The sequence below is a fragment of the Pelodiscus sinensis genome, chromosome 30, assembly GCF_049634645.1.
Source record: "Pelodiscus sinensis isolate JC-2024 chromosome 30, ASM4963464v1, whole genome shotgun sequence".
NCBI classification, from domain to species: Eukaryota; Metazoa; Chordata; order Testudines; family Trionychidae; genus Pelodiscus; species Pelodiscus sinensis.
The window spans coordinates 12,587,836-12,611,887 of NC_134740.1; the positions used below are offsets into that span (position 1 = coordinate 12,587,836).

A 24,052-nucleotide genomic window follows, 5' to 3' on the forward strand; every position below is an offset into this window, starting at 1 on the left:
TTGGCCGAAATCCTCACTAAAAACATGCCACCATTCCTGTGGATACCGACCCAAGAAGAAACCAAATATATTTGTGAAGGAGCCAGTGTTCGCTGGAAGGTGAGCGTTTGACTGGCCACATAGGAGAGACTCAGATGCTGCCCAGCTGATTAGCAGAGCATCCACAGCCACTCACAACTGGCAGCACAAGTTTCTATTGGTGGTGCACCACTGTCCATGCCTCAGTGCACATAAAAAATTTATTCAGCACATAGGTGGAAAAAATTAGAGGGAATATTGGTGAAGCAATATGGTTTTTGTTCATATGGATCTCTGCATCACATAATTTTTACACTGATCCTCACAAAATACATATACAAATCACTGTTTTTCTCAGCTTCCTGTCAGCAACTACATCCAACCAAGGAACCAAAGCTTATGCCTCACTCGCTTCATAGCTTCTTTGACCTCCCTGTTCCTCAAGGTATAGATGACAGGGTTCAGGACTGGCGTGATGATGGTGTAGAAAACGGAGGCCATCTTGTCCATGTGTGAGCTGGAGAAAGGCCGGAAGTAGACAAAAACACAAGGCACAAAGAGAAGACTCACCACTGTCAAGTGAGAGCTACAGGTAGACAAAGCCTTCCCACCACTCCCATCCCCAAAGCGACCCCTGAGGGTCATCAAGATGACACCGTATGACCCCAGCAAGACCAGGAAGCAAACCAGCGATATCAGGCCACTATTGGACACCATGAGTATCTCCACCATGTAGGTGTCAGTGCAGGCTAGCCTGACCACTTGGGGAACATCACAGTAGAAATTGTCCAGCTGGGTGGGCCCACAAAATGGCAGCCGGATCACCAACACCAACTGAGTGGCAGAGTGGAGAAAGCCTCCACACCAACAGGCTGCCAGGAGGCCCCGGCAGCGCTGGCGCCACATGATCTCGGCGTAGCTCAGTGGGTGGCAGATGGCCACATAGCGATCGTAGGCCATGACGGTGAGGAGGAACATCTCGGAGCCGCCCAGGAAGTGGAGGAAGAAGATCTGGGCCATGCAGCCTCCGTAGGAGATAGCGCTGCCCTGGCTCAGTAAGTCACTGAGCATCTTGGGTGCTGCCACAGAGCCCAGAGCCATGTCGATGAGCGAGAGGTTGGCCAGGAAGAAGTACATGGGGGACTGGAGGAGGTGGAGGTTCACCTGCACTGTCAGCACAATGAGGAGATTGCCCAGCAGGCTGGCGGCATAGCAGGCCACGACGAGGCCGAAGAGGAGAAGCTGGAGAGGACGGGAGTGGAACAGGCCCAGAAGGGTGAAGTGTGAGACCTCCGAGACATTCATCAGTCCAACACCTAGGGGAGAGAAAATAATTGGAACGGAAGACACCACCTTGGATGAATCCCAGGAGCCCTGACTTCCCTTTTTGCCCCGCCAAACTGGCTTCCCTTTTTTCCACCACCTAGAACTGTGATAGAACCCAGGAATCCTGACTTCCCAGTCTCCACCCCACAGTAACTCATTCATTAGTGGTCTGGAACAGCATCTGTATTAGGAGAGATTAATAAGACTGGGACTTTTCAGCTGGGAAAAGTGACAGCTAGGGGGGAATCTAATCTATAAAATCCTGACTGGAGCAAAGAACCTACATAAGTAAGTGTTAAGTACTCCTTTGCATAACGTAGGAGGCAAAGGCCACCAAATGAAATTTATAGGCAGTAAGTTTATAACAAACCAAAATAAGTATTTCTTCACACAGTGCACAGTCAACTTGTGGAACTCCTTGCCAGAGGATGTTGTGAAGTCAGGATTTTAACAGGGTTCAAAACAGAGCTAGATAAATTCATGGAAGATAGGTCCATCCATGGCTATTAGCCAGAATGGGCAGGAATGGTATCTCTAGCCTCTGTTTCTCAGAACCTGGAACACAAATCTCAGGAGATGGATCACAAATACTTTTGAGTCACTGATTGCAGGAGGGAGTCCTCCATCCTATGAGTATGTCCTACACTTTGTCATCTCTGGGTGTATACATTTACGTTTAGACATAGTAAAACACACAGTGTGTGTTTCTGCCCAGCTAGATAATCCAGATTTCCCTGAATTAGTGACCTGTCTCCCCCAATCTTTATCAAACTTCGCCAAAGAATCAATGCACACAAAACAGACATCAGACAGTTTCACAAATTAAAAACAGTTTCTTGCCATTTCAACCAGACTGGGCATTGTCTCAATGACTTTATTACATGCATCCTGCTTCAAAGAGACTTTAACACCAGACAACAAGGGGAAGCCTCAGAACTGTCATTCATGCTTAAATTTGACACTTTACGAATGGGCCTTAACAAAGATGTTAATTATCTTACCTATTACAAAGATAGCTTCCCCAATTCTCACCCCCTAATATCATTATCTCATAGACACTAACCTCCCCCCATCCCTCCTCTGTTCTAAAATCGGATTTGTCTTTTTTATATGTGTTCACTTTTTTTGCTTGTATTCCTTTGGTGTATATGGTCATGCCAATTTTCTTCCACAATTTGATCTGAGGAAGTGGGTCTGGCCCACAAAAGCTCATCACCTAATAAACCATCTTGTTAGTCTTTAAAGTGCTACATAGTCCTGTCTTTTGTTTCAGCAAGACCAGACTAACAAGGCTACATCTCTATTATCAGTGGTGATCTGATGCTCTCTTCATTAATGCTGGAAGAGTGGTTACTACGTTTATACTGAAAGTCTGATTACATTATTACTGAAAGACTCATCTCGGATTGTCTCCACTGGAAATACACCATCACTTCCTTGGTTACAATTACATTTTGAGCCAGTTTTTAATCCATTTCCAATATGCTGAGTTCATTTTGTACTGTTCTAGTTTCTGAAGCAGAAAGTTGTGCCATAGCAGTCAAATGTCTTATAGAAGTCTACCTCTATTCCATCAACACTATTACCTTTATCGAGCAAACTTGTCATCTCATCCAAAAAGACAGTAAATTACTTTGACAGGGCTACTTTCCATTCATCCATTTGGACTGGCTTTAGTTATAGTACTCTCCTTGAAATCTTTATTAATCAAGGCCCGTGTCGACTGGTCTACCATTTTGGCCTGGGGTTGGTATCTGATGGACAGGCCTAGAATTACCTTGGTTGTCTCATTTACCCCTTTTGAAATATTGTCCCAGTGTTGGCTGCTCTTCTGGTCATCCAAAGCCTCCCTTCCGTTAAAGGATCATTGGGGCAGGGCGGGGGACGCATACTGGTTTTCTCACAGCCAATGTGACTGCTCTAACAACTAGGCAGTAGGATCAGCCCTAAGCGCATGTTGGTTTTGGCCAGCTCCAAGAGGAGATATTGAGGGGACTCCCCTCCCGCAAAAGCGCAGTGGTTGGAAGGGGAGTTCGAGCCCAGGATCTCCCACACCCCAGGTGCATACTGTACACTCCCTCTCCCTGCCCCTCAGCAGCTTTGCGTGGGCTCAGCTTTGGGGCCTGATCTGGTAGGCAAACCCAGGGCACCCCTAGTGGATTGGGCCCCTCAGCTTGTGCATCGCACGGGGGCTCAGATGGCTGGCCCCTGGAATGGGGGCTGCAGCACACATTAAAAAAAACACAAATAGAGACACGGAGGAAACAGTCACAGGGAAACTGAGGCACTGAATGAATGTAGGCACTTTTTTCGGGGAGATCCTAGTGGGTCCAGATTCTGGGATTTAGGAGCCAAAAGTGGCAGTCAGGGTCCTAAATCCCTTGGGGAATCTAGCCCCCACTCACTCACAAACAGTCATAATATCTGATAGGCTGACTACCTCTCTCCCACCAGCCTCTGTCGAACTGTCCGCCCACATCACCTCCCTATCCAGGCAAGTGCTCTGCAAACACACACACACACACACACACACACACACAGCCTCATCAAGGGAGGGGGTGTGCATCACACCCCAAAACCCTGCAGAGAGCATCACCTCTTCATACCTTGGACAAGGGTCAGGCTCCGGTACCTCTGATCTCAGCCGCCTTCACGCCCTGCCTGGGCAGCTCAGCATTCTCCAGGGCTGGGGATCTTCCCAGGGCTCTGATGGTCCCACGGTGACTGGCCGCAGCGTGGGAAGCTCTGACTCTCAGCCCCACACATGTGCCCAAGAAGAAACACCAGGAGGAGACAGATTAGGGTGAACCCACGAGTCCTGGCTCCCAGCTCACCGGCTCTAACCACTAGACCCCCCGCTCCCTTCCCACAGCCAGGCACAGAATCCAGGAGTCCTGGTTCCCTGCCTCACCACAGTCTGTCTGCAAAGCAGCAAGGCACAGCAAAAAAATGATTTAAAAGCCTCAGACCTCCCTGGAGGTGGCACCCTAGGGAAAGGCATCTGCAGTCAGTGGCAGTCGCCGCAGAAGGGCTACTCAGACTCTCCGACATTAGAGCAGCGTGGGGGCTGGGAGTCAGGGCTCCTGGGTTCCAGCTCCAGTGCAGGGAGGTCTAGTGGTTAGAGCCGCGCTGCGGTGTCTCCACGGGTCATTCAGTCTTGGGCCTGCTTGCTAAGGCTGCTGGCTAGAGGACTGCTCAGTGCAGAATGGAGCGTGTTCTCTCTCCCAGGGTCAGCTCTCTCACTCATGCAGGGACCACACAAGATGCCCATCAAATGGAAGATCCCCTATTGTGGTGTGGATTTCCCTTGGGAAGGAGGAAGATGAGAGGCACGATACAAGATAACCACTGTGACCATGGACCTGGCGGCTGTATCCATGACATCTCGTGCAGCTTACAGTGCTCTGGGGGATATTAATTGACCTTCACAGACCAGTGCCTGAAATTCTGGCATCTTGCCTCGAGGCATGTCATCAACAAAAGTTTGTATTTTGGAGTAGTTTCTGTGATCGTGTTTTGCTAACAGTGCTATGTAATTGGTCACCCTGACTTGCAAGGTGAAGGGAGAGAACACTTTACGCACAAATGCCTCCATCTTTTTATTAGCTTTGTCAAATTTGATGTCCTCAGAGGGAACAACATATTGCCAGCCCACGCGCTTGTTTGTGGGTACAATGCAGGCAGGTGTCCACCATATCATTTGCACAGGCCGCAGGACGGCTGCATTAAGGGGGAGTGGATGGGGTGCAGTCACAGAAGACCCCTTGGGACTTCTTCCCCAGTGTGTTGACAAAGTCACTGACTCTCGCCTTCTTGCTCGCTGCCAGAGATGCCTCGTTCAACAGAGATGGAACAATCCTCCCTCAGAAGTTTGGCCAATCTGGGATGCCTTGGAGAGACAGGGATCGCTGGTGCTCTCAGGCCCAGAGCTGGGAAATCGTGGTCCTGTGGAGCTTTGTGGATCGTTGGGGCTAACACAGTAATGGGGGTGTCAAGGCTTTTCCCGCCTGATGGCACACCTCCCAAGACCGGACAAAACTAGACACACCCTTGCCCATTTTCTCCCAGTGGACTTTCCCAATCGGTCCTAGGCTCAGTTTACCCCAGCATGGCCATTAGGTTGATTGTGGGCTAAGCTCAAGAGCTTTCTCCTGTACTTAGTTGAACTACCAACTGTCTCTGAGGATGCCTGTCCTCCTTGTGCCTGTCAGAAGAGTCTCTTTGTATAAAAGTCTCTCTCTCTCACAAACCCGGACCTGTTAAAAGAGCTTGAGAGGCAGTGGCTTGCTCCGGGCTGCCATCCAAACTCCCTTGAGGCTCTCACCTACTTCCTGCTCTGCCTGAAATGGTTCCCTTGATACTGGAGACATCAGCTCTCCGCAGGGTTGTGGACTTGGGCTTGCTCCCTCTGCAAGCGATGCAGGTGATGTGGTGTCTTCACTGGCTGTGAACCGCTCTCTGCTGGTGCGCTGGGTTGTGTTGCAGGCTGGCGGGGCCTCCTGTGCAGACTGAGTTACTGCTGAAGGCCCTTTCTGGTGCCCTCTGCTGCTGGTTCCGATCCCAACACAGGCAGCTCCACCAGTCCCAGCTCTTGGGATGGTTCCATCGGGTTTCCAGGAACTGGATCCTGTGATGCTGTTGTTGTTGCTGGTCTAGGGTCTGGTTCCACCAGCTCCACCTGGGTCTCTAGCCCAGGCGTCTGGGGATACAGACTGGGCCCTTGCAGAAGGCTCAAGAATGGGGTTAGTTAGAGGGCCTCTTTAGGAAGGCCCTCTAAAAACTGTTCCTTTTTCATTAGGAAAGATAGCTCTTCCAAAGTCTTGGCACTTGCTCCAGATATCCATGCATCCCAGTTTTTGTTTATCTGGCAGGGATTCTGAGGCAATGCCAATTATGGTCTCCACCTTAGGACTCTGAAACAACCCCATTCTAATTCTGGCTTCTTGTTTAAAAAGTTCATAGTCACTCATGTTTTCCCCTGGCGTTTCAGCTGACACTTCTGCTAAGGGTCCACTGAGTTGTGGTCTCGGCTCCATCATGTACTGGTCTTCTGGGATATTGTACCCAAGACAGGCCCTTTCAAAACATATTCAGAAGGTCTCTGCATTATCTCCTACTTTGTACACCGGGAACTTCTTGGGTGGGGGAGCATTATTTGGAACAGAGTGGTTATTCAGTGTAGTTGGAGTGCCCAGCTTCCTTGCTTTCTCCAATCCACCTTCTAACCACCTTGTTTCCCCTTCTGCTTCCAGACGCTTCACCTGTACAAAGAACTCCATCTCACCCTTAGTTAGAGGTGTATGCGTGCAGGGATTAATATTCATGTATGAACTGCTGTGTGCACAAGCAGAGATCAGTTTGTACGTGTGCGAGCACCATTCTGTGTGTGGGGTTACCAGATGGTTTCAACAAAAATACTGGACACTCTTGACATTACATAACAATTTAGTGGTGTTTAAGTCTCGGCTTGACAAAGCCCTGGCTGGGTTGATTTAGTTGGGATTGGTCCTGCCTAGAGCAGGGGGCTGGACTTGATGACTTTCTGAGGTCTTTTCCAGCTCTGTGGTTCTATGATTCTACGATCTACATTACATCTTATTTAGAAGATACCAGACATTTATATTTTCTCGTTTATATTTTCTCAATTTGTTTCCCGAACAGAAAGCTTAAATACTGGACTGTCCAGCTCAAAACTGGATACCTGGCAACCCTATTTGTGTGTGGGAACCAGTGTTTGTGTGTGTGTGTGTTTGCACAGGGGTCAGTCAGTGTATACATTCTATCCGTGTGTGAACAGGGGTCCACGTGCGTTGGTGTGTGTGTGTGTGTGTGTGTGTGTGTGTGTGTGTGTGTGTGTGTGTGCGCGCGCGCGCGCGCGCGCAGGGAACAGTGTAAGGGACGTGCTCTTCCATGAGTGCAGGGATCAGCATGCATGTATGCACCACTCTGTGTGCATGTGCAGGGCTCACAGCCCACCGAAGTGAAGACCCTGGAAGACTCTGAGTGCCCCCCGCAGCGGGTCTTTTCATAAAACACACAGCCCCGCATCGCAACCCTCCCGCCCCCCCATAAAACACACGGCCTCGCATCCCAACCCTCCCTCCCCCCATAAAACACACGGCCCCGCATCCCAACCCTCCCTCCCGCCATAAAACACACGGCCCCGCACCGCAACCCTCCCTCCCGCCATAAAACACACGGCCCCGCACCGCAACCCTCCCTCCCGCCATAAAACACACGGCCCCGCATCGCAACCCTCCCTCCCCCATAAAACACACGGCCCCGCACCGCAACCCTCCCTCCCGCCATAAAACACACGGCCCCGCACCGCAACCCTCCCTCCCCCCATAAAACACACAGCCCCGCACCGCAACCCTCCCTCCCCCCATAAAACACACGGCCCCGCACCGCAACCCTCCCTCCCCCCATAAAACACACGGCCCCGCCTTGCAACCCTCCCTCCCGCCATAAAACACACGGCCCCGCATCGCAACCCTCCCTCCCGCCATAAAACACACGGCCCCGCATCGCAACCCTCCCTCCCGCCATAAAACACACGGTCCCGCATGGCAACCCTCCCTCCCACCATAAAACACACGGCCCCGCATCGCAACCCTCCCTCCCGCCATAAAACACACGGCCCCGCATCGCAACCCTCCCTCCCGCCATAAAACACATGGCCCCGCATCGCAACGCTCCCTCCCCCATAAAACACACGGCCCCGCATCGCAACCCTCCCTCCCCCCATAAAACACACGGCCCCGCATCGCAACCCTCCCTCCCCCCATAAAACACACGGCCCCGCATCGCAACCCTCCCTCCCCCATAAAACACACGGCCCCGCATCGCAACCCTCCCTCCTCCCCATAAAACACACGGCCCCGCATCGCAACCCTCCCTCCCCCCATAAAACACACGGCCCCGCATCGCAACCCTCCCTCCCCCCATAAAACACACGGCCCCGCATCGCAACCCTCCCTCCCGCCATAAAACACACGGCCCCGCATCGCAACGCTCCCTCCCCCATAAAACACACAGCCCCGCATCGCAACGCTCCCTCCCCCATAAAACACACGGCCCCGCATCGCAACCCTCCCTCCTCCCCATAAAACACACGGCCCCGCATCGCAACCCTCCCTCCCCCCATAAAACACACGGCCCCGCATCGCAACCCTCCCTCCTCCATAAAACACACGGCCCCGCATCGCAACCCTCCCTCCCCCCATAAAACACACGGCCCCGCATCGCAACCCTCCCTCCCCCCATAAAACACACGGCCCCGCATCGCAACCCTCCCTCCCGCCATAAAACACACGGCCCCGCATCGCAACCCTCCCTCCTCCCCATAAAACACACGGCCCCGCATCGCAACCCTCCCTCCCCCCATAAAACACACGGCCCCGCATCGCAACCCTCCCTCCCCCATAAAACACACGGCCCCGCATCGCAACCCTCCCTCCTCCCCATAAAACACACGGCCCCGCATCGCAACCCTCCCTCCCCCCATAAAACACACGGCCCCGCATCGCAACCCTCCCTCCCGCCATAAAACACACGGCCCCGCACTGCAACCCTCCCTCCCGCCATAAAACACACGGCCCCGCACTGCAACCCTCCCTCCCGCCATAAAACACACGGCCCCGCACTGCAACCCTCCCTCCCGCCATAAAACACACGGCCCCGCATTGCAACCCTCCCTCCCCCATAAAACACACGGCCCCGCATTGCAACCCTCCCTTCCTCCATAAAACACACGGCCCCGCATTGCAACCCTCCCTCCCCCATAAAACACACGGCCCTGCATTGCAACCCTCCCTCCCCCCATAAAACACACGGCCCCGCATTGCAACCCTCCCTCCCCCATAAAACACACGGCCCCGCATCGCAACCCTCCCTTCCTCCATAAAACACACGGCCCCGCATTGCAACCCTCCCTCCCCCAGAAAACACACGGCCCTGCATTGCAACCATCCCTCCCCCCATAAAACACACGGCCCCGCATCGCAACCCTCCTGTGACGGACCGGGCCGTGTCTGGACACAGCTGAGGGCGTCCGCTCAGGGCGGATTGCTCAAATCCGGGGCTCTTTACAGTCCCCCTGACTGGTGACCTCTCCAAACAGGCCACAAACCAGTCCCACAGGACGCTTCAGCATCCTGCCTGAAGCCTCCCGAGGAAAACCCCTCCGACACCCCAGCAATATCCGTGCCCCAGATGGCCCCGGGTCTATACACAGGTGGGGGGTCCTAGCACCCAATCCCACCTACCCCGAACAAGTCCTGTCCGGTTCCAAGAAACCAGCCACAGATCCCTGGTCAATTTACCCTCTGGACCTTACCCACAAATCACGCTGGGCCAATCCTTTAGAATCTATATCTAAAGGTTTATTATTACAGGAAAGAAAAGCACGAGAGTAAGGTTATTAAAGTACAGTACGTTACATGCACCGAATCTCCCAGTTCTCGATGTAGGCTCTAGCAGAGATGTTGCAGCTGCTGGTTTAAAAGTTCTTATTGCACATCCTACCATCAGGATGGGTTCCCAGGTCTTCCGGGCTCTTCGATCCCTGCAGTGCTGCCTCTGGGATGAAGTGCTGAGCTGAGAACAAAATGGCATCGACCACATGGCCTCTTTATACTCCTTCCTGGCCTCTTCTAGTATGTAGCAGGTCACCTGGTCCTCAGCCTCTCTGTGTTCCCTGCTGGCTGCTCTCAGGACAGCCCCCATTCTTTGGGTGTGTCTTTGGCCCATTGAGAACCATTGTCCCACAGGTAATTAGCATGTCCACAGGCTCCACAGGCTCGGCCCTGCCCAATGCTTAACCACATGCAGGGAAATCTTCAGTTTCCACACAGATTACAGATCTACACACACAGACATTATATACTCACATAAACAGTGTACACAGGATCAGAAAACAACAAGCTCCCATTCAATACCCCACATGGCTCCCTTTCATACAGATTTCTGGGGCCAACACCCCCACCTAGGGGTGCAGCAGCGATCTGGCTGCTTCCCTCCAACTCAGTAATGTGACACCCCCAACGCAAAATTGATTCAGGAAGTGATGCCAGTAACATCACTGAGGGCATCACAGGCCTCCCCAACCAAAATGGTGGTGTGCCTCAGTTTCCCTTCTTACACAGGACCTTCTGGCTGGAACCCTTTTTGTCCTGTAAGATGTTCCAAGACCAGTTACAAGTGTTAACCACAAAATAGCAACATCACAATGTCCCCTTACATACTGTCTGTCGTTTGGTGCATCTCCAGACAGATTACATGGTATTTTCATAAGCTCATGCACACTGTATACCGTTACAATTCTCTGCAACAATAACACGTTGGTTACAAGAATTAACGTCAGTAACAAGAACAATCCTATCTCAGGTGTATACTGAAATTCTCCGTCAGGCCCCTTCTCTGGCCCCACACCATTGCAGTTTTGGCCCTTCAGGTTTAAACTGCAAATCTTCTTGGCCAAAGCAAGTCCTGCCCCTCCCCCTTGTCCTCTGGGCTCCAGGCCTGAAACCTCTGGCCAGACCAAGACAAAGGGCTGGCTGGGCGTGACTCCCTGGCTCACAATGGCCCTGGAATTCTCCCCCTTCCCCCACTCAGTGGGGTAACAGCAGTGAGCTGTAGACTCCCAAGTCTCTCCTCTGTCCCTCTCTAACCTCTGTTTCCACATGGAACCAGATATCAACCTCCCTGATTGAGTATGAGTGTCCACCGTGTCCAGAGATGGGAGCTTAATTGCCATCTCCTGCATCCTAGGGAGAGTGACCACGCAGCTGTTCTGCTCTGCATACTTAGCTACCCAGCCCTTCTCCTGAATCTGAGACACTAAGTTCCCACTCTCCTCCTTCACCTGGGAACAATCCTGTCCCACACACACTGACTTCCCAGCAAGCTGGTCACCCCCAGTCACTGGATTAGCAGCCTGCTCCAGTTCTCTGGATGTTCCTGTCTCATCTGGAACAACCCTCAGTCCCTCCGAGACCTCTCCACCACCATCCACACTGGGTTTCCCCAAACCCAAGTCAGTGGAGTCACTGTTAACAGACAAATTCTGTCTGTCAGGCACTGCAACAAGTGCCTCACACAACAAGCTGCTGCCTTTTCCAGGCAGAGCTTTCTCCTGAATGCCTTCTCCAAGCCAGGTATCGTCACCTCTCTCAGTCACAGCAAACTGCTTGCTACAAGCACTGCCAGGACTCTCCTCCCTATGAGCTTCCTTAAGCAGCAGTTCACCCTTCTCTGGCTCTGCAGCAGCCTTGCCCTGCTGAGCCACAACCAACTCCTCCTGCAATTCCCTAACTCCCTGAGTTCTCTCTGGCCCCTCAGGTGGATTCACAGATAATCCCCTCTCAGGCACATAGACAGACTCACAAGAGACAGGGTCAGAGGCATCTTCACTCCCTGTGCAGCTCTCTAGATGGCTGTAAACGTCCACACCATCATTAGGCTCCAGAGTTAACATACCATCAATCTCACCTTGTGCCTGGGCTAAGGGGTCACCCTGGTCCCACAGAGTTGCTCCCCCCTCTGCCAGCAACACAGCAGCATTAGGCACAATATCAGGGTCACCACTGTCCGGTCTCTGGGGTTCTGGTAAAACACTGACTGACTCTACCTGAGTCACCTCATCCCTCTCCCCAGCAGACACAAACCTTGGGCCACCCCCTTCCTGGGCCTTAGCCATATCCAGACCCAACTCTGGGCCAACAACACTGCTCTCAGCCTTCACAGGCTGTGGGGCACCTTCCTCAGACAAAGGAAGAAACTCTTCCCCACACACAGACAGACAACCAGAGACAGCTTCTCCCTTGTCCCAACACCCCTGGCTAATCTCAGGCATACAGCTAGCCACTGAGACAGCTTCCTTTACTGCCCCACTGCTACTTCCACCAGCCAAATTGCCAGCTTGCACACACTGTGCTTCTTCACACAACTCAATTTCAGCTTGTGCAGGTTCAATTTCACAAACCTCACCAGCCACCAACTCCTCAACTAAAACTTCACTCTGGCCAGCCACTCCAGGCTGCCTCAGAGAAACATTTCCCTGACTTCTGGGCTCTTCCTGCCCTGGTTCTGATTCCAGCCTCACCTCTGAGGCCTCAGACGGGCCCTCACCCACAGGCTCACATGTAGAGACACTTTCCCCTTGGTTACAGGGAGACTGACCAGCTCCAGGAAACTTTCCATACCCACATGCACCCCCTTCCCAAACCTCCCTGTTAGCTACAGGTAACACAAAAGGTTTGCATTCACACATGCTTTGGGGTTGGGTCATCACATCAGCTGGGCAAAATACATCTGCCATATCATAAGCACACCGCATACCCACAGAGTTATACATTGAACCTTCAGGAGGATACAGTCTCTCTTGTTCTTTTAGTCTCTTAAGCTGGAGGTCAAGTCTAGCATTTTCCTCCTTGGCTAGGGCCATCTTCTTTGCATGCTCTGCCCTTCTCTCTGCATGTTCTGCTTTTCTCATCTCAAGTTCCCGATCCATCTCCCTCTGTCTCTTAGCAATTTCTTCATCTGCCTTCTGCCTTCTTTCAGCAGCCTCCTTGGCTTGCTTCTGATCCCTTTCATCCACATCTCTGGTTAGTAACAACACTACCAGATCTAGTTTAGAGGCCCTTTTCCTAAAGGCAATGCCTCTCCCCAAGCACAAATCCTTCAGAGCACTTTTGCTCAGACTCTCATATAATTCCGGGATCATCGCAGCGACTCTTTAATCAACCAAACTCTCAACACCAAAAATCAAATTTAGACAGCGTGGGGTCCTGATCCCAAAGCTCAATTGACCAAGATCTGTGGATCCTGTCGACTACGCCACTGTGACGGACCGGGCCGTGTCTGGGCACAGCTGAGGGCGTCCGCTCAGGGCGGATTGCTCAAATCCGGGGCTCTTTACAGTCCCCCTGACTGGTGACCTCTCCAAACAGGCCACAAACCAGTCCCACAGGGCGCTTCAGCATCCTGCCTAAAGCCTCCCGAGCAAAACCCCTCCGACACCCCAGCAATATCCGTGCCCCAGATGGCCCCGGGTCTATACACAGGTGGGGGGTCCTAGCACCCAATCCCACCTACCCCGAACAAGTCCTGTCCGGTTCCAAGAAACCAGCCACAGATCCCTGGTCAATTTACCCTCTGGACCTTACCCACAAATCACGCTGGGCCAATCCTTTAGAATCTATATCTAAAGGTTTATTATTACAGGAAAGAAAAGCACGAGAGTAAGGTTATTAAAGTACAGTACGTTACATGCACCGAATCTCCCAGTTCTCGATGCAGGCTCTAGCAGAGATGTTACAGCTGCTGGTTTAAAAGTTCTTATTGCACATCCTACGATCAGGATGGGTTCACAGGTCTTCCGGGCTCTTGAATCCCTGCAGTGCTGCCTCTGGGATGAAGTGCTGAGCTGAGAACAAAATGGCATCGACCACATGGCCTCTTTATATTCCTTCCTGGCCTCTTCTAGTATGTAGCAGGTCACCTGGTCCTCAGCCTCTCTGTGTTCCCTGCTGGCTGCTCTCAGGACAGCCCCCATTCTTTGGGTGTGTCTTTGGCCCATTGAGAACCATTGTTCCACAGGTAATTAGCATGTCCACAGGCTCCACAGGCTCAGCCCTGCCCAATGCTTAACCACATGCAGAGAAATCTTCAGTTTTCGCACAGATTACAGATCTACACACACATACATTATATACTCACATAAACAGTGTACACAGGATCAGAAAACAACAAGCTCCCATTCAATACCCCACATGGCTCCCTTTCATACAGATTTCTGGGGCCAACACCCCACCTAGGGGTGCAGCAGCGATCTGGCTGCTTCCCTCCAACTCAGTAATGTGACACCTCCCTCCCCCATAAAACACACGGCCCCGCATCGCAACCCTCCCTCCCTCCATAAAACACACGGCCCCGCATCGCAACCCTCCCTCCCCCATAAAACACACGGCCCCGCATCGCAACCCTCCCTCCCCCCATAAAACACACGGCCCCGCATCGCAACCCTCCCTCCCGCCATAAAACACACGGCCCTGCATTGCAACCCTCCCACTCCCCATAAAACACACGGCCCCGCATTGCAACCCTCCCTCCCCCCATAAAACACACGGCCCTGCACTGCAACCCTCCCTCCCCCATAAAACACACGGCCCTGCACTGCAACCCTCCCTCCCCCATAAAACACACGGCCCCGCATCGCAACCCTCCCTCCCCCATAAAACACACGGCCCCGCACTGCAACCCTCCCTCCCCCATAAAACACACGGCCCCGCACTGCAACCCTCCCTCCCGCCATAAAACACACGGCCCCGCATCGCAACCCTCCCTCCCCCCATAAAACACACGGCCCCGCATCGCAACCCTCCCTCCCCCCATAAAACACACGGCCCTGCATTGCAACCCTCCCTCCCCCCATAAAACACACGGCCCCGCATCGCAACCCTCCCTCCCCCAATAAAACACACGGCCCTGCACTGCAACCCTCCCTCCCCCATAAAACACACGGCCCCGCATTGCAACCCTCCCTCCTCCCCATAAAACACACGGCCCCGCACTGCAACCCTCCCTCCCCCATAAAACACACGGCCCCGCACTGCAACCCTCCCTCCCCCATAAAACACACGGCCCCGCATCGCAACCCTCCCTCCCCCCATAAAACACACGGCCCCGCACTGCAACCCTCCCTCCCCCCATAAAACACACGGCCCCGCACTGCAACCCTCCCTCCCCCATAAAACACACGGCCCTGCATTGCAACCCTCCCTCCCCCCATAAAACACACGGCCCCGCATCGCAACCCTCCCTCCCCCAATAAAACACACGGCCCCGCACCGCAACCCTCCCTCCCCCATAAAACACACGGCCCTGCACCGCAACCCTCCCTCCCCCATAAAACACACGGCCCCGCACCGCAACCCTCCCTCCCCCATAAAACACACGGCCCCGCATCGCAACCCTCCCTCCCCCATAAAACACACGGCCCCGCATCGTAACCCTCCCACCCCCCGTAAAACACACGGCCCCGCACCGCAACCCTCCCTCCCGCCATAAAACACACGGCCCCGCACCGCAACCCTCCCTCCCCCCGTAAAACACACGGCCCCGCATCGCAACCCTCCCTCCCGCCATAACACACACGGCCCCGCATCGCAACCCTCCCTCCCCCATACAACACACGGCCCCGCATCGCAACCCTCCCACCCCCCGTAAAACACACGGCCCCGCATCGCAACCCTCCCTCCCGCCATAACACACACAGCCCCGCATCGCAACCCTCCCTCCCCCATAAAACACACGGCCCCGCATCGTAACCCTCCCACCCCCCGTAAAACACACGGCCCCGCACCGCAACCCTCCCTCCCGCCATAAAACACACGGCCCCGCACCGCAACCCTCCCTCCCCCCGTAAAACACACGGCCCCGCATCGCAACCCTCCCTCCCGCCATAACACACACGGCCCCGCATCGCAACCCTCCCTCCCCCATACAACACACGGCCCCGCATCGCAACCCTCCCACCCCCCGTAAAACACACGGCCCCGCATCGCAACCCTCCCTCCCGCCATAAAACACACGGCCCTGCATTGCAACCCTCCCACTCCCCATAAAACACACGGCCCCGCATTGCAACCCTCCCTCCCCCCATAAAACACACGGCCCTGCACTGCAACCCTCCCTCCCCCATAAAACACACGGCCCTGCACTGCAACCCTCCCTCCCCCATAAAACACACGGCCCCGCATCGCAACCCTCCCTCCCCCATAAAACACACGGCCCCGCACTGCAACCCTCCCTCCCCCCATAAAACACACGGCCCCGCATCGCAACCCTCCCTCCCCCCATAAAACACACGGCCCCGCACTGCAACCCTCCCTCCCCCCATAAAACACACGGCCCTGCATTGCAACCCTCCCTCCCCCCATAAAACACACGGCCCCGCATCGCAACCCTCCCTCCCCCAATAAAACACACGGCCCTGCACTGCAACCCTCCCTCCCCCATAAAACACACGGCCCCGCATTGCAACCCTCCCTCCTCCCCATAAAACACACGGCCCCGCACTGCAACCCTCCCTCCCCCATAAAACACACGGCCCCGCACTGCAACCCTCCCTCCCCCATAAAACACACGGCCCCGCATCGCAACCCTCCCTCCCCCCATAAAACACACGGCCCCGCACTGCAACCCTCCCTCCCCCCATAAAACACACGGCCCCGCACTGCAACCCTCCCTCCCCCATAAAACACACGGCCCTGCATTGCAACCCTCCCTCCCCCCATAAAACACACGGCCCCGCATCGCAACCCTCCCTCCCCCATAAAACACACGGCCCCGCACCGCAACCCTCCCTCCCCCAATAAAACACACGGCCCCGCACCGCAACCCTCCCTCCCCCATAAAACACACGGCCCTGCACCGCAACCCTCCCTCCCCCATAAAACACACGGCCCCGCACCGCAACCCTCCCTCCCCCATAAAACACACGGCCCCGCATCGCAACCCTCCCTCCCCCATAAAACACACGGCCCCGCATCGTAACCCTCCCACCCCCCGTAAAACACACTGCCCCGCACCGCAACCCTCCCTCCCGCCATAAAACACACGGCCCCGCACCGCAACCCTCCCTCCCCCCGTAAAACACACGGCCCCGCATCGCAACCCTCCCTCCCGCCATAACACACACGGCCCCGCATCGCAACCCTCCCTCCCCCATACAACACACGGCCCCGCATCGCAACCCTCCCACCCCCCGTAAAACACACGGCCCCGCATCGCAACCCTCCCTCCCGCCATAACACACACAGCCCCGCATCGCAACCCTCCCTCCCCCATAAAACACACGGCCCCGCATCGTAACCCTCCCACCCCCCGTAAAACACACGGCCCCGCACCGCAACCCTCCCTCCCGCCATAAAACACACGGCCCCGCACCGCAACCCTCCCTCCCCCCGTAAAACACACGGCCCCGCATCGCAACCCTCCCTCCCGCCATAACACACACGGCCCCGCATCGCAACCCTCCCTCCCCCATACAACACACGGCCCCGCATCGCAACCCTCCCACCCCCCGTAAAACACACGGCCCCGCATCGCAACCCTCCCTCCCGCCATAACACACACAGCCCCGCATCGCAACCCTCCCTCCCCCATAAAACACACGGCCCCGCATCGCAACCCTCCCTCCCCCATAAAACACACGGCCCCGCATCGTAACTCTCCCACCCCCTGTAAAACACACGGCCCCGCACCGCATCCCTCCCTCCCGCCATAAAACACACGGCCCCGCACCGCAACCCTCCCTCCCCCCGTAAAACACACGGCCCCGCATCGCAACCCTCCCTCCCGCCGTAACACACACAGCCCCGCATCGCAACCCTCCCTCCCGCCATAACACACACGGCCCCGCATCGCAACCCTCCCTCCCCCATACAACACACGGCCCCGCATCGCAACACTCCCACCCCCCGTAAAACACACGGCCCCGCACCGCAACCCTCCCTCCCGCCATAAAACACACGGCCCCGCACCGCAACCCTCCCTCCCCCCGTGAAACACACGGCCCCGCACTGCAACCCTCCCTTCCCCCCATAAAACACACGGCCCCGCATCGCAACCCTCCCTCCCGCCATAACACACACGGCCCCGCATCGCAACCCTCCCTCCCCCATAAAACACACGGCCCCGCATCGCAACCCTCCCTCCCGCCATAACACACACAGCCCCGCATCGCAACCCTCCCTCCCCCATAAAACACACGGCCCCGCATCGCAACCCTCCCTCCCGCCATAACACACACAGCCCCGCATCGCAACCCTCTCTCCCCCATAAAACACACGGCCCCGCATCGCAACCCTACCTCCCGCCATAAAACACACGGCCCCGCATCGCAACCCTCCCTCCCCCATAAAACACACGGCCCCGCATCGCAACCCTCCCTCCCGCCATAAAACACACGGCCCCGCATCGCAACCCTCCCTCCCCCATAAAACACACGGCCCCGCATCGCAACCCTCCCTCCCGCCATAAAACACACGGCCCCGCATCCCAACCCTCCCTCCCCCATAAAACACACGGCCCCGCATCCCAACCCTCCCTCCCCCATAAAACACACGGCCCCGCATCGCAACCCTCCCTCCCCCATAAAACACACGGCCCCGCATCGCAACCCTCCCTCCCCCATAAAACACACGGCCCCGCATCCCAACCCTCCCTCCCCCATAAAACACACGGCCCCGCATCGCAACCCTCCCTCCCCCATAAAACACACGGCCCCGCATCGCAACCCTCCCTCCCCCCATAACACACACGGCCCCGCATCGCAACCCTCCCTCCCCCCATAACACACACGGCCCCGCATCCCAACCCTCCCTCCCCCCATAACACACACGGCCCCGCATCCCAACCCTCCCTCCCCCATAAAACACACGGCCCCGCATCGCAACCCTCCCTCCCCCCATAAAACACACGGCCCCGCATCGCAACCCTCCCTCCCCCATAAAACACACGGCCCCGCATCGCAACCCTCCCTCCTCCATAAAACACACGGCCCCGCATCGCAACCCTCCCTCCCCCCATAAAACACACGGCCCTGCATCGCAACCCTCCCTCCCCCATAAAACACACGGCCCCGCACCGCAACCCTCCCTCCCGCCATAAAACACACGGCCCCGCATCGCAACCCTCCCTCCTCCATAAAACACACGGCCCCGCATCGCAACCCTCCCTCCCCCATAAAACACACGGCCCCGCATCGCAACCCTCCCTCCCCCCATAACACACACGGCCCGGCATCGCAACCCTCCCTCCCCCATAAAACACACGGCCCCGCATCGCAACCCTCCCTCCCCCCATAAAACACACGGCCCCGCATCGCAACCCTCCCTCCCGCCATAAAACACACGGCCCCGCATCGCAACCCTCCCTCCTCCATTAAACACACGGCCCCGCATCGCAACCCTCCCTCCCCCCATAAAACACACGGCCCCGCATCGCAACCCTCCCTCCCGCCATAAAACACACGGCCCCGCATCGCAACCCTCCCTCCCCCATAAAACACACGGCCCCGCACCGCAACCCTCCCTCCCGCCATAAAACACACGGCCCCGCATCGCAACCCTCCGTCCCCCATAAAACACACGGCCCCGCATCGCAACCCTCCCTCCCCCATAAAACACACGGCCCCGCATCGCAACCCTCCCTCCTCCATAAAACACACGGCCCCGCATCGCAACCCTCCCTCCCCCATAAAACACACGGCCCCGCATCGCAACCCTCCGTCCCCCATAAAACACACGGCCCCGCATCGCAACCCTCCCTCCCCCATAAAACACACAGCCCCGCATCGCAACCCTCCCTCCTCCATAAAACACACGGCCCCGCATCGCAACCCTCCCTCCCCCATAAAACACACGGCCCCGCATCGCAACCCTCCCTCCCCCATAAAACACACGGCCCCGCATCGCAACCCTCCCTCCTCCATAAAACACACGGCCCCGCATCGCAACCCTCCCTCCCCCATAAAACACACGGCCCCGCATCGCAACCCTCCCTCCCCCATAAAACACACGGCCCTGCACTGCAACCCTCCCTCCCCCCATAACACACACGGCCCGGCATCGCAACCCTCCCTCCCCCATAAAACACACGGCCCCGCATCGCAACCCTCCCTCCCCCCATAAAACACACGGCCCCGCATCGCAACCCTCCCTCCCGCCATAAAACACACGGCCCCGCATCGCAACCCTCCCTCCTCCATTAAACACACGGCCCCGCATCGCAACCCTCCCTCCCCCCATAAAACACACGGCCCCGCATCGCAACCCTCCCTCCCGCCATAAAACACACGGCCCTGCATCGCAACCCTCCCTCCCCCATAAAACACACGGCCCCGCACCGCAACCCTCCCTCCCGCCATAAAACACACGGCCCCGCATCGCAACCCTCCCTCCTCCATAAAACACACGGCCCCGCATCGCAACCCTCCCTCCCCCATAAAACACACGGCCCCGCATCGCAACCCTCCCTCCCCCCATAAAACACACGGCCCCGCATCGCAACCCTCCGTCCCCCATAAAACACACGGCCCCGCATCGCAACCCTCCCTCCTCCATAAAACACACGGCCCCGCATCGCAACCCTCCCTCCCCCATAAAACACACGGCCCCGCATCGCAACCCTCCGTCCCCCATAAAACACACGGCCCCGCATCGCAACCCTCCCTCCCCCATAAAACACACGGCCCCGCATCGCAACCCTCCCTCCTCCATAAAACACACGGCCCCGCATCGCAACCCTCCCTCCCCCATAAAACACACGGCCCCGCATCGCAACCCTCCCTCCCCCATAAAACACACGGCCCCGCATCGCAACCCTCCCTCCCCCATAAAACACACGGCCCCGCATCGCAACCCTCCCTCCCCCATAAAACACACGGCCCCGCATCGCAACCCTCCCTCCTCCATAAAACACACGGCCCTGCACTGCAACCCTCCCTCCCCCCATAACACACACGGCCCCGCATCGCAACCCTCCCTCCCCCCATAAAACACACGGCCCCGCATCGCAACCCTCCCTCCCCCCATAAAACACACGGCCCCGCATCGCAACCCTCCCTCCCGCCATAAAACACACGGCCCCGCATCGCAACCCTCCCTCCTCCATAAAACACACGGCCCCGCATCGCAACCCTCCCTCCCCCCATAAAACACACGGCCCCGCATCGCAACCCTCCCTCCCGCCATAAAACACACGGCCCTGCATCGCAACCCTCCCTCCCCCATAAAACACACGGCCCCGCACCGCAACCCTCCCTCCCGCCATAAAACACACGGCCCCGCATCGCAACCCTCCCTCCTCCATAAAACACACGGCCCCGCATCGCAACCCTCCCTCCCCCCATAAAACACACGGCCCTGCATCGCAACCCTCCCTCCCCCATAAAACACACGGCCCCGCATCGCAACCCTCCCTCCTCCATAAAACACACGGCCCCGCATCGCAACCCTCCCTCCCCCCATAAAACACACGGCCCTGCATCGCAACCCTCCGTCCCCCATAAAACACACGGCCCCGCATCGCAACCCTCCCTCCCCCATAAAACACACGGCCCCGCATCGCAACCCTCCCTCCTCCATAAAACACACGGCCCCGCATCGCAACCCTCCCTCCCCCATAAAACACACGGCCCTGCATCGCAACCCTCCGTCCCCCATAAAACACACGGCCCCGCATCGCAACCCTCCCTCCCCCATAAAACACACGGCCCCGCATCGCAACCCTCCCTCCTCCATAAAACACACGGCCCCGCATCGCAACCCTCCCTCCCCCATAAAACACACGGCCCCGCATCGCAACCCTCCCTCCCCCATAAAACACACGGCCCTGCACTGCAACCCTCCCTCCCCCCATAACACACACGGCCCTGCATTGCTTTGCACACTCACAATCCTGATTGCACCTTCCCTACCCCCCCCCCCCAGCCCCTGCCTTCCTCTTCCCCTCCCCCATAGCCTCTGCACTGCCCCTCCCCCCATAGCTCCCCTCCCCCATTCCTAGAAATACGGGGCGGGGCTCGTGTTGAAACGGCTTTTTTTTTTTAAACCTTGCAGCCGTTAAAAAACGGTTGATGGGGAGCAGGAGGGGAAAGAAGGGCGGGAAAACGAAGAACGGTCTCGCGCTCTGGACTCACGTCTCCGCGCATGCGCCGCCGCCGCTGCTGCTGCTGCTTCGGCTCGCGCGTTCTCCCGTCGACCGCCGCTGGCGGGCGCGCGCCGCCTTTTGGCGCCAAAACGCCGTCTCGGGCAGGGGTGAGGGAGGTGGCGTGGGACGTACCATTGTAGAGCGGGGGGGGGTGGAGAGAAGAGGGGCCGCAGAATCCCTCCAACGCTGCTACCAAATAGCGTCACGGGGGGGGGCGGGTCTCGCAAAATAAGTCCCAAAGGGCCCCAGCCGGCTGTTTAAACGCAATCACCCTCCCCCCCCATCTGTGGAAATGGTTGGGTCCGACTGGTCTTCCCTGGCTGCCACCACATACAAGGGGGTGGGGGAGGGGCAAGGCAGTGTGGGGGAGGGGCGGGGTCTGGCCAACAGGCGTCCCTGGTGCCCCGCCTGTGGGAGAGCCACGGGGCACCCCCAAGCCTGCTCCCTGATCCACCCCCACGGGGCACCCCCAAGCCTGCTCCCTGATCCACCCCCACGAGGCACCCCCAAGCCTGCTCCCTGATCCACTGGAAAACGACACCCACGTCAACCCACGGCCACTCACTCAACCCAGGGCACGCTCCGGATCCACATAAAAATGGAACCCAGGGATACCCCCGTTTAAGTAACACCCGTATATGCCCACTCCCTGGCCCACCGTTGCAGATCACCCGCACACCCACTCCACATCAGCAGGGCATCCCCATGCCCGCTCCTGGCCCCTGTCAAAGTGGCACGCACGGGATCCCAGTGTAAACAGTGCTCACAGGTCTGCTCCCGCTACGGAATTTGAGGCGCACGTGTTGTTCTCGTCCATCCTCCCTGGCGAAGGAAAAGATCCAGGTAGGCATTGAAAAATGTTGGAAGTACAACCGGTCCCAGAGTTGTGAACAGTCGACTTATGACCATTCGCGGTTACGACCGAAGCTGTAGTAAATGGTGGATCCTGAGTTACAAGCACGATCTGCGCTTACCAATAGCGCGGTCGTGTGTAACTCTATGGGGTCCGACTTACAAACAAGTTACGACCAATTAGTTGGTCCAAAACCGGTTCATAAGTTGGAGAGAGGCTGTAAATGCATAGTTGTACAGGGGGTGTTGAAGAGAGGGCTTTGGACTCTTCTGCCATGGGATGTTCTTCTGGGCACAAGGATTGCTAGGAAGAGATGGGATCCACCTAACGAAGAGAGGGAAGAACATCTCCGCAGGCAGGCTTGCAAACCTAGTGAGGAGGCTTTAAACTAGGTTCATCGGGGATGGTGACCTAAGCCTGGAAGTAAGTGGGGAAGTGGGATACCGGGAAGAAACACAAGGAGGAAGGTGCACACACTTTTCATGGCTGTGAATTTGGTAGGCCCCTAATTCTAATGTACAGAGACACAACTCTGCGATCTACCATAACAATCACAACGTGGTCTTCCAAGCAATGTGTTGCCAACGGGTTTGTAGATAACATAGTTGGACCATCGCTTCCCAGTCCAGCATATACAGAATATTTTCATAGGGTTTTTTTGACAACCAATAGAGCTGATGCACTGCAGCCAAGTCTGCAACCAGTCCTTCCATAACTGTAGCACAGTTGGCAACTGTGCACTCTATTTGGAGGGCAATTGTATCCCAGCCAGCAGTGGTGGTAAGAGTGTTTGATCAGTCTTGCTTGTTGTCTTCTTCTGTCATATGGTTGCCTGCCCACCTGACCCCTAATACACTTTAAATGTCAACACGCAGCAGGGAGGGATCCCGGTGGTGGTGACCATCAGTGTTGACTTTTAAGCATTTTATTTAGCTTTATATCATTTTAAATGGTGTCATGAGCTTTCGTGGGTATCTGCATGTTTTGTTAGTCTTTAAGATGCTGCTAGACTAATCATTGTTTTTTAAGTTTTTCCAGTTACAGACTAACTCGGCTACCCCTCTGAATCATTTTAAATGTTCATGGTTGTAGGAAATGATACAGGAATAGGGCAGTGGGGTCAGACAATTATTTAAT

The 24,052-nt window shown here is 56.2% G+C and overlaps 2 protein-coding genes across 3 annotated transcripts in view; both read right to left on the reverse strand.

Annotated features, from left to right (window-relative positions):
• On the reverse strand, window positions 1-22,147 carry LOC106731485 (olfactory receptor 4Q3-like). 2 transcript variants are annotated; one of them, XM_075912220.1, is made up of 2 exons: window positions 22,052-22,147; window positions 1-1,334 (listed from the first exon to the last, which is right to left on the reverse strand). In XM_075912220.1, exon 2 carries the CDS (start codon window positions 1,321-1,323, stop codon window positions 391-393), a length of 933 nt encoding a protein of 310 aa, XP_075768335.1. In that variant the 5' UTR covers window positions 1,324-1,334; window positions 22,052-22,147; the 3' UTR covers window positions 1-390. The 2 variants fall into 2 exon arrangements, with proteins under 2 accessions (XP_075768335.1, XP_075768336.1); XM_075912221.1 differs by lacking the exon at window positions 22,052-22,147 and adding an exon at window positions 3,951-6,687.
• LOC102463283 (olfactory receptor 11A1-like) overlaps window positions 6,435-24,052 on the reverse strand; it is a 22,218-nt gene continuing 4,600 nt past the window's right edge. The window contains exon 4 of the mRNA XM_075912172.1: window positions 6,435-6,629. Within this exon, the coding sequence (XP_075768287.1) occupies window positions 6,435-6,629 (195 nt within the window). The remainder of the gene's footprint in view (window positions 6,630-24,052) is intronic.

What these genes read in the sequence shown, in the direction of transcription:
- LOC106731485 (XM_075912220.1), bottom strand. Translation starts at nt 1,323, where the DNA reads ATGAATGTCTCGGAGGTCTCACACTTCACCCTTCTGGGCCTGTTCCAC.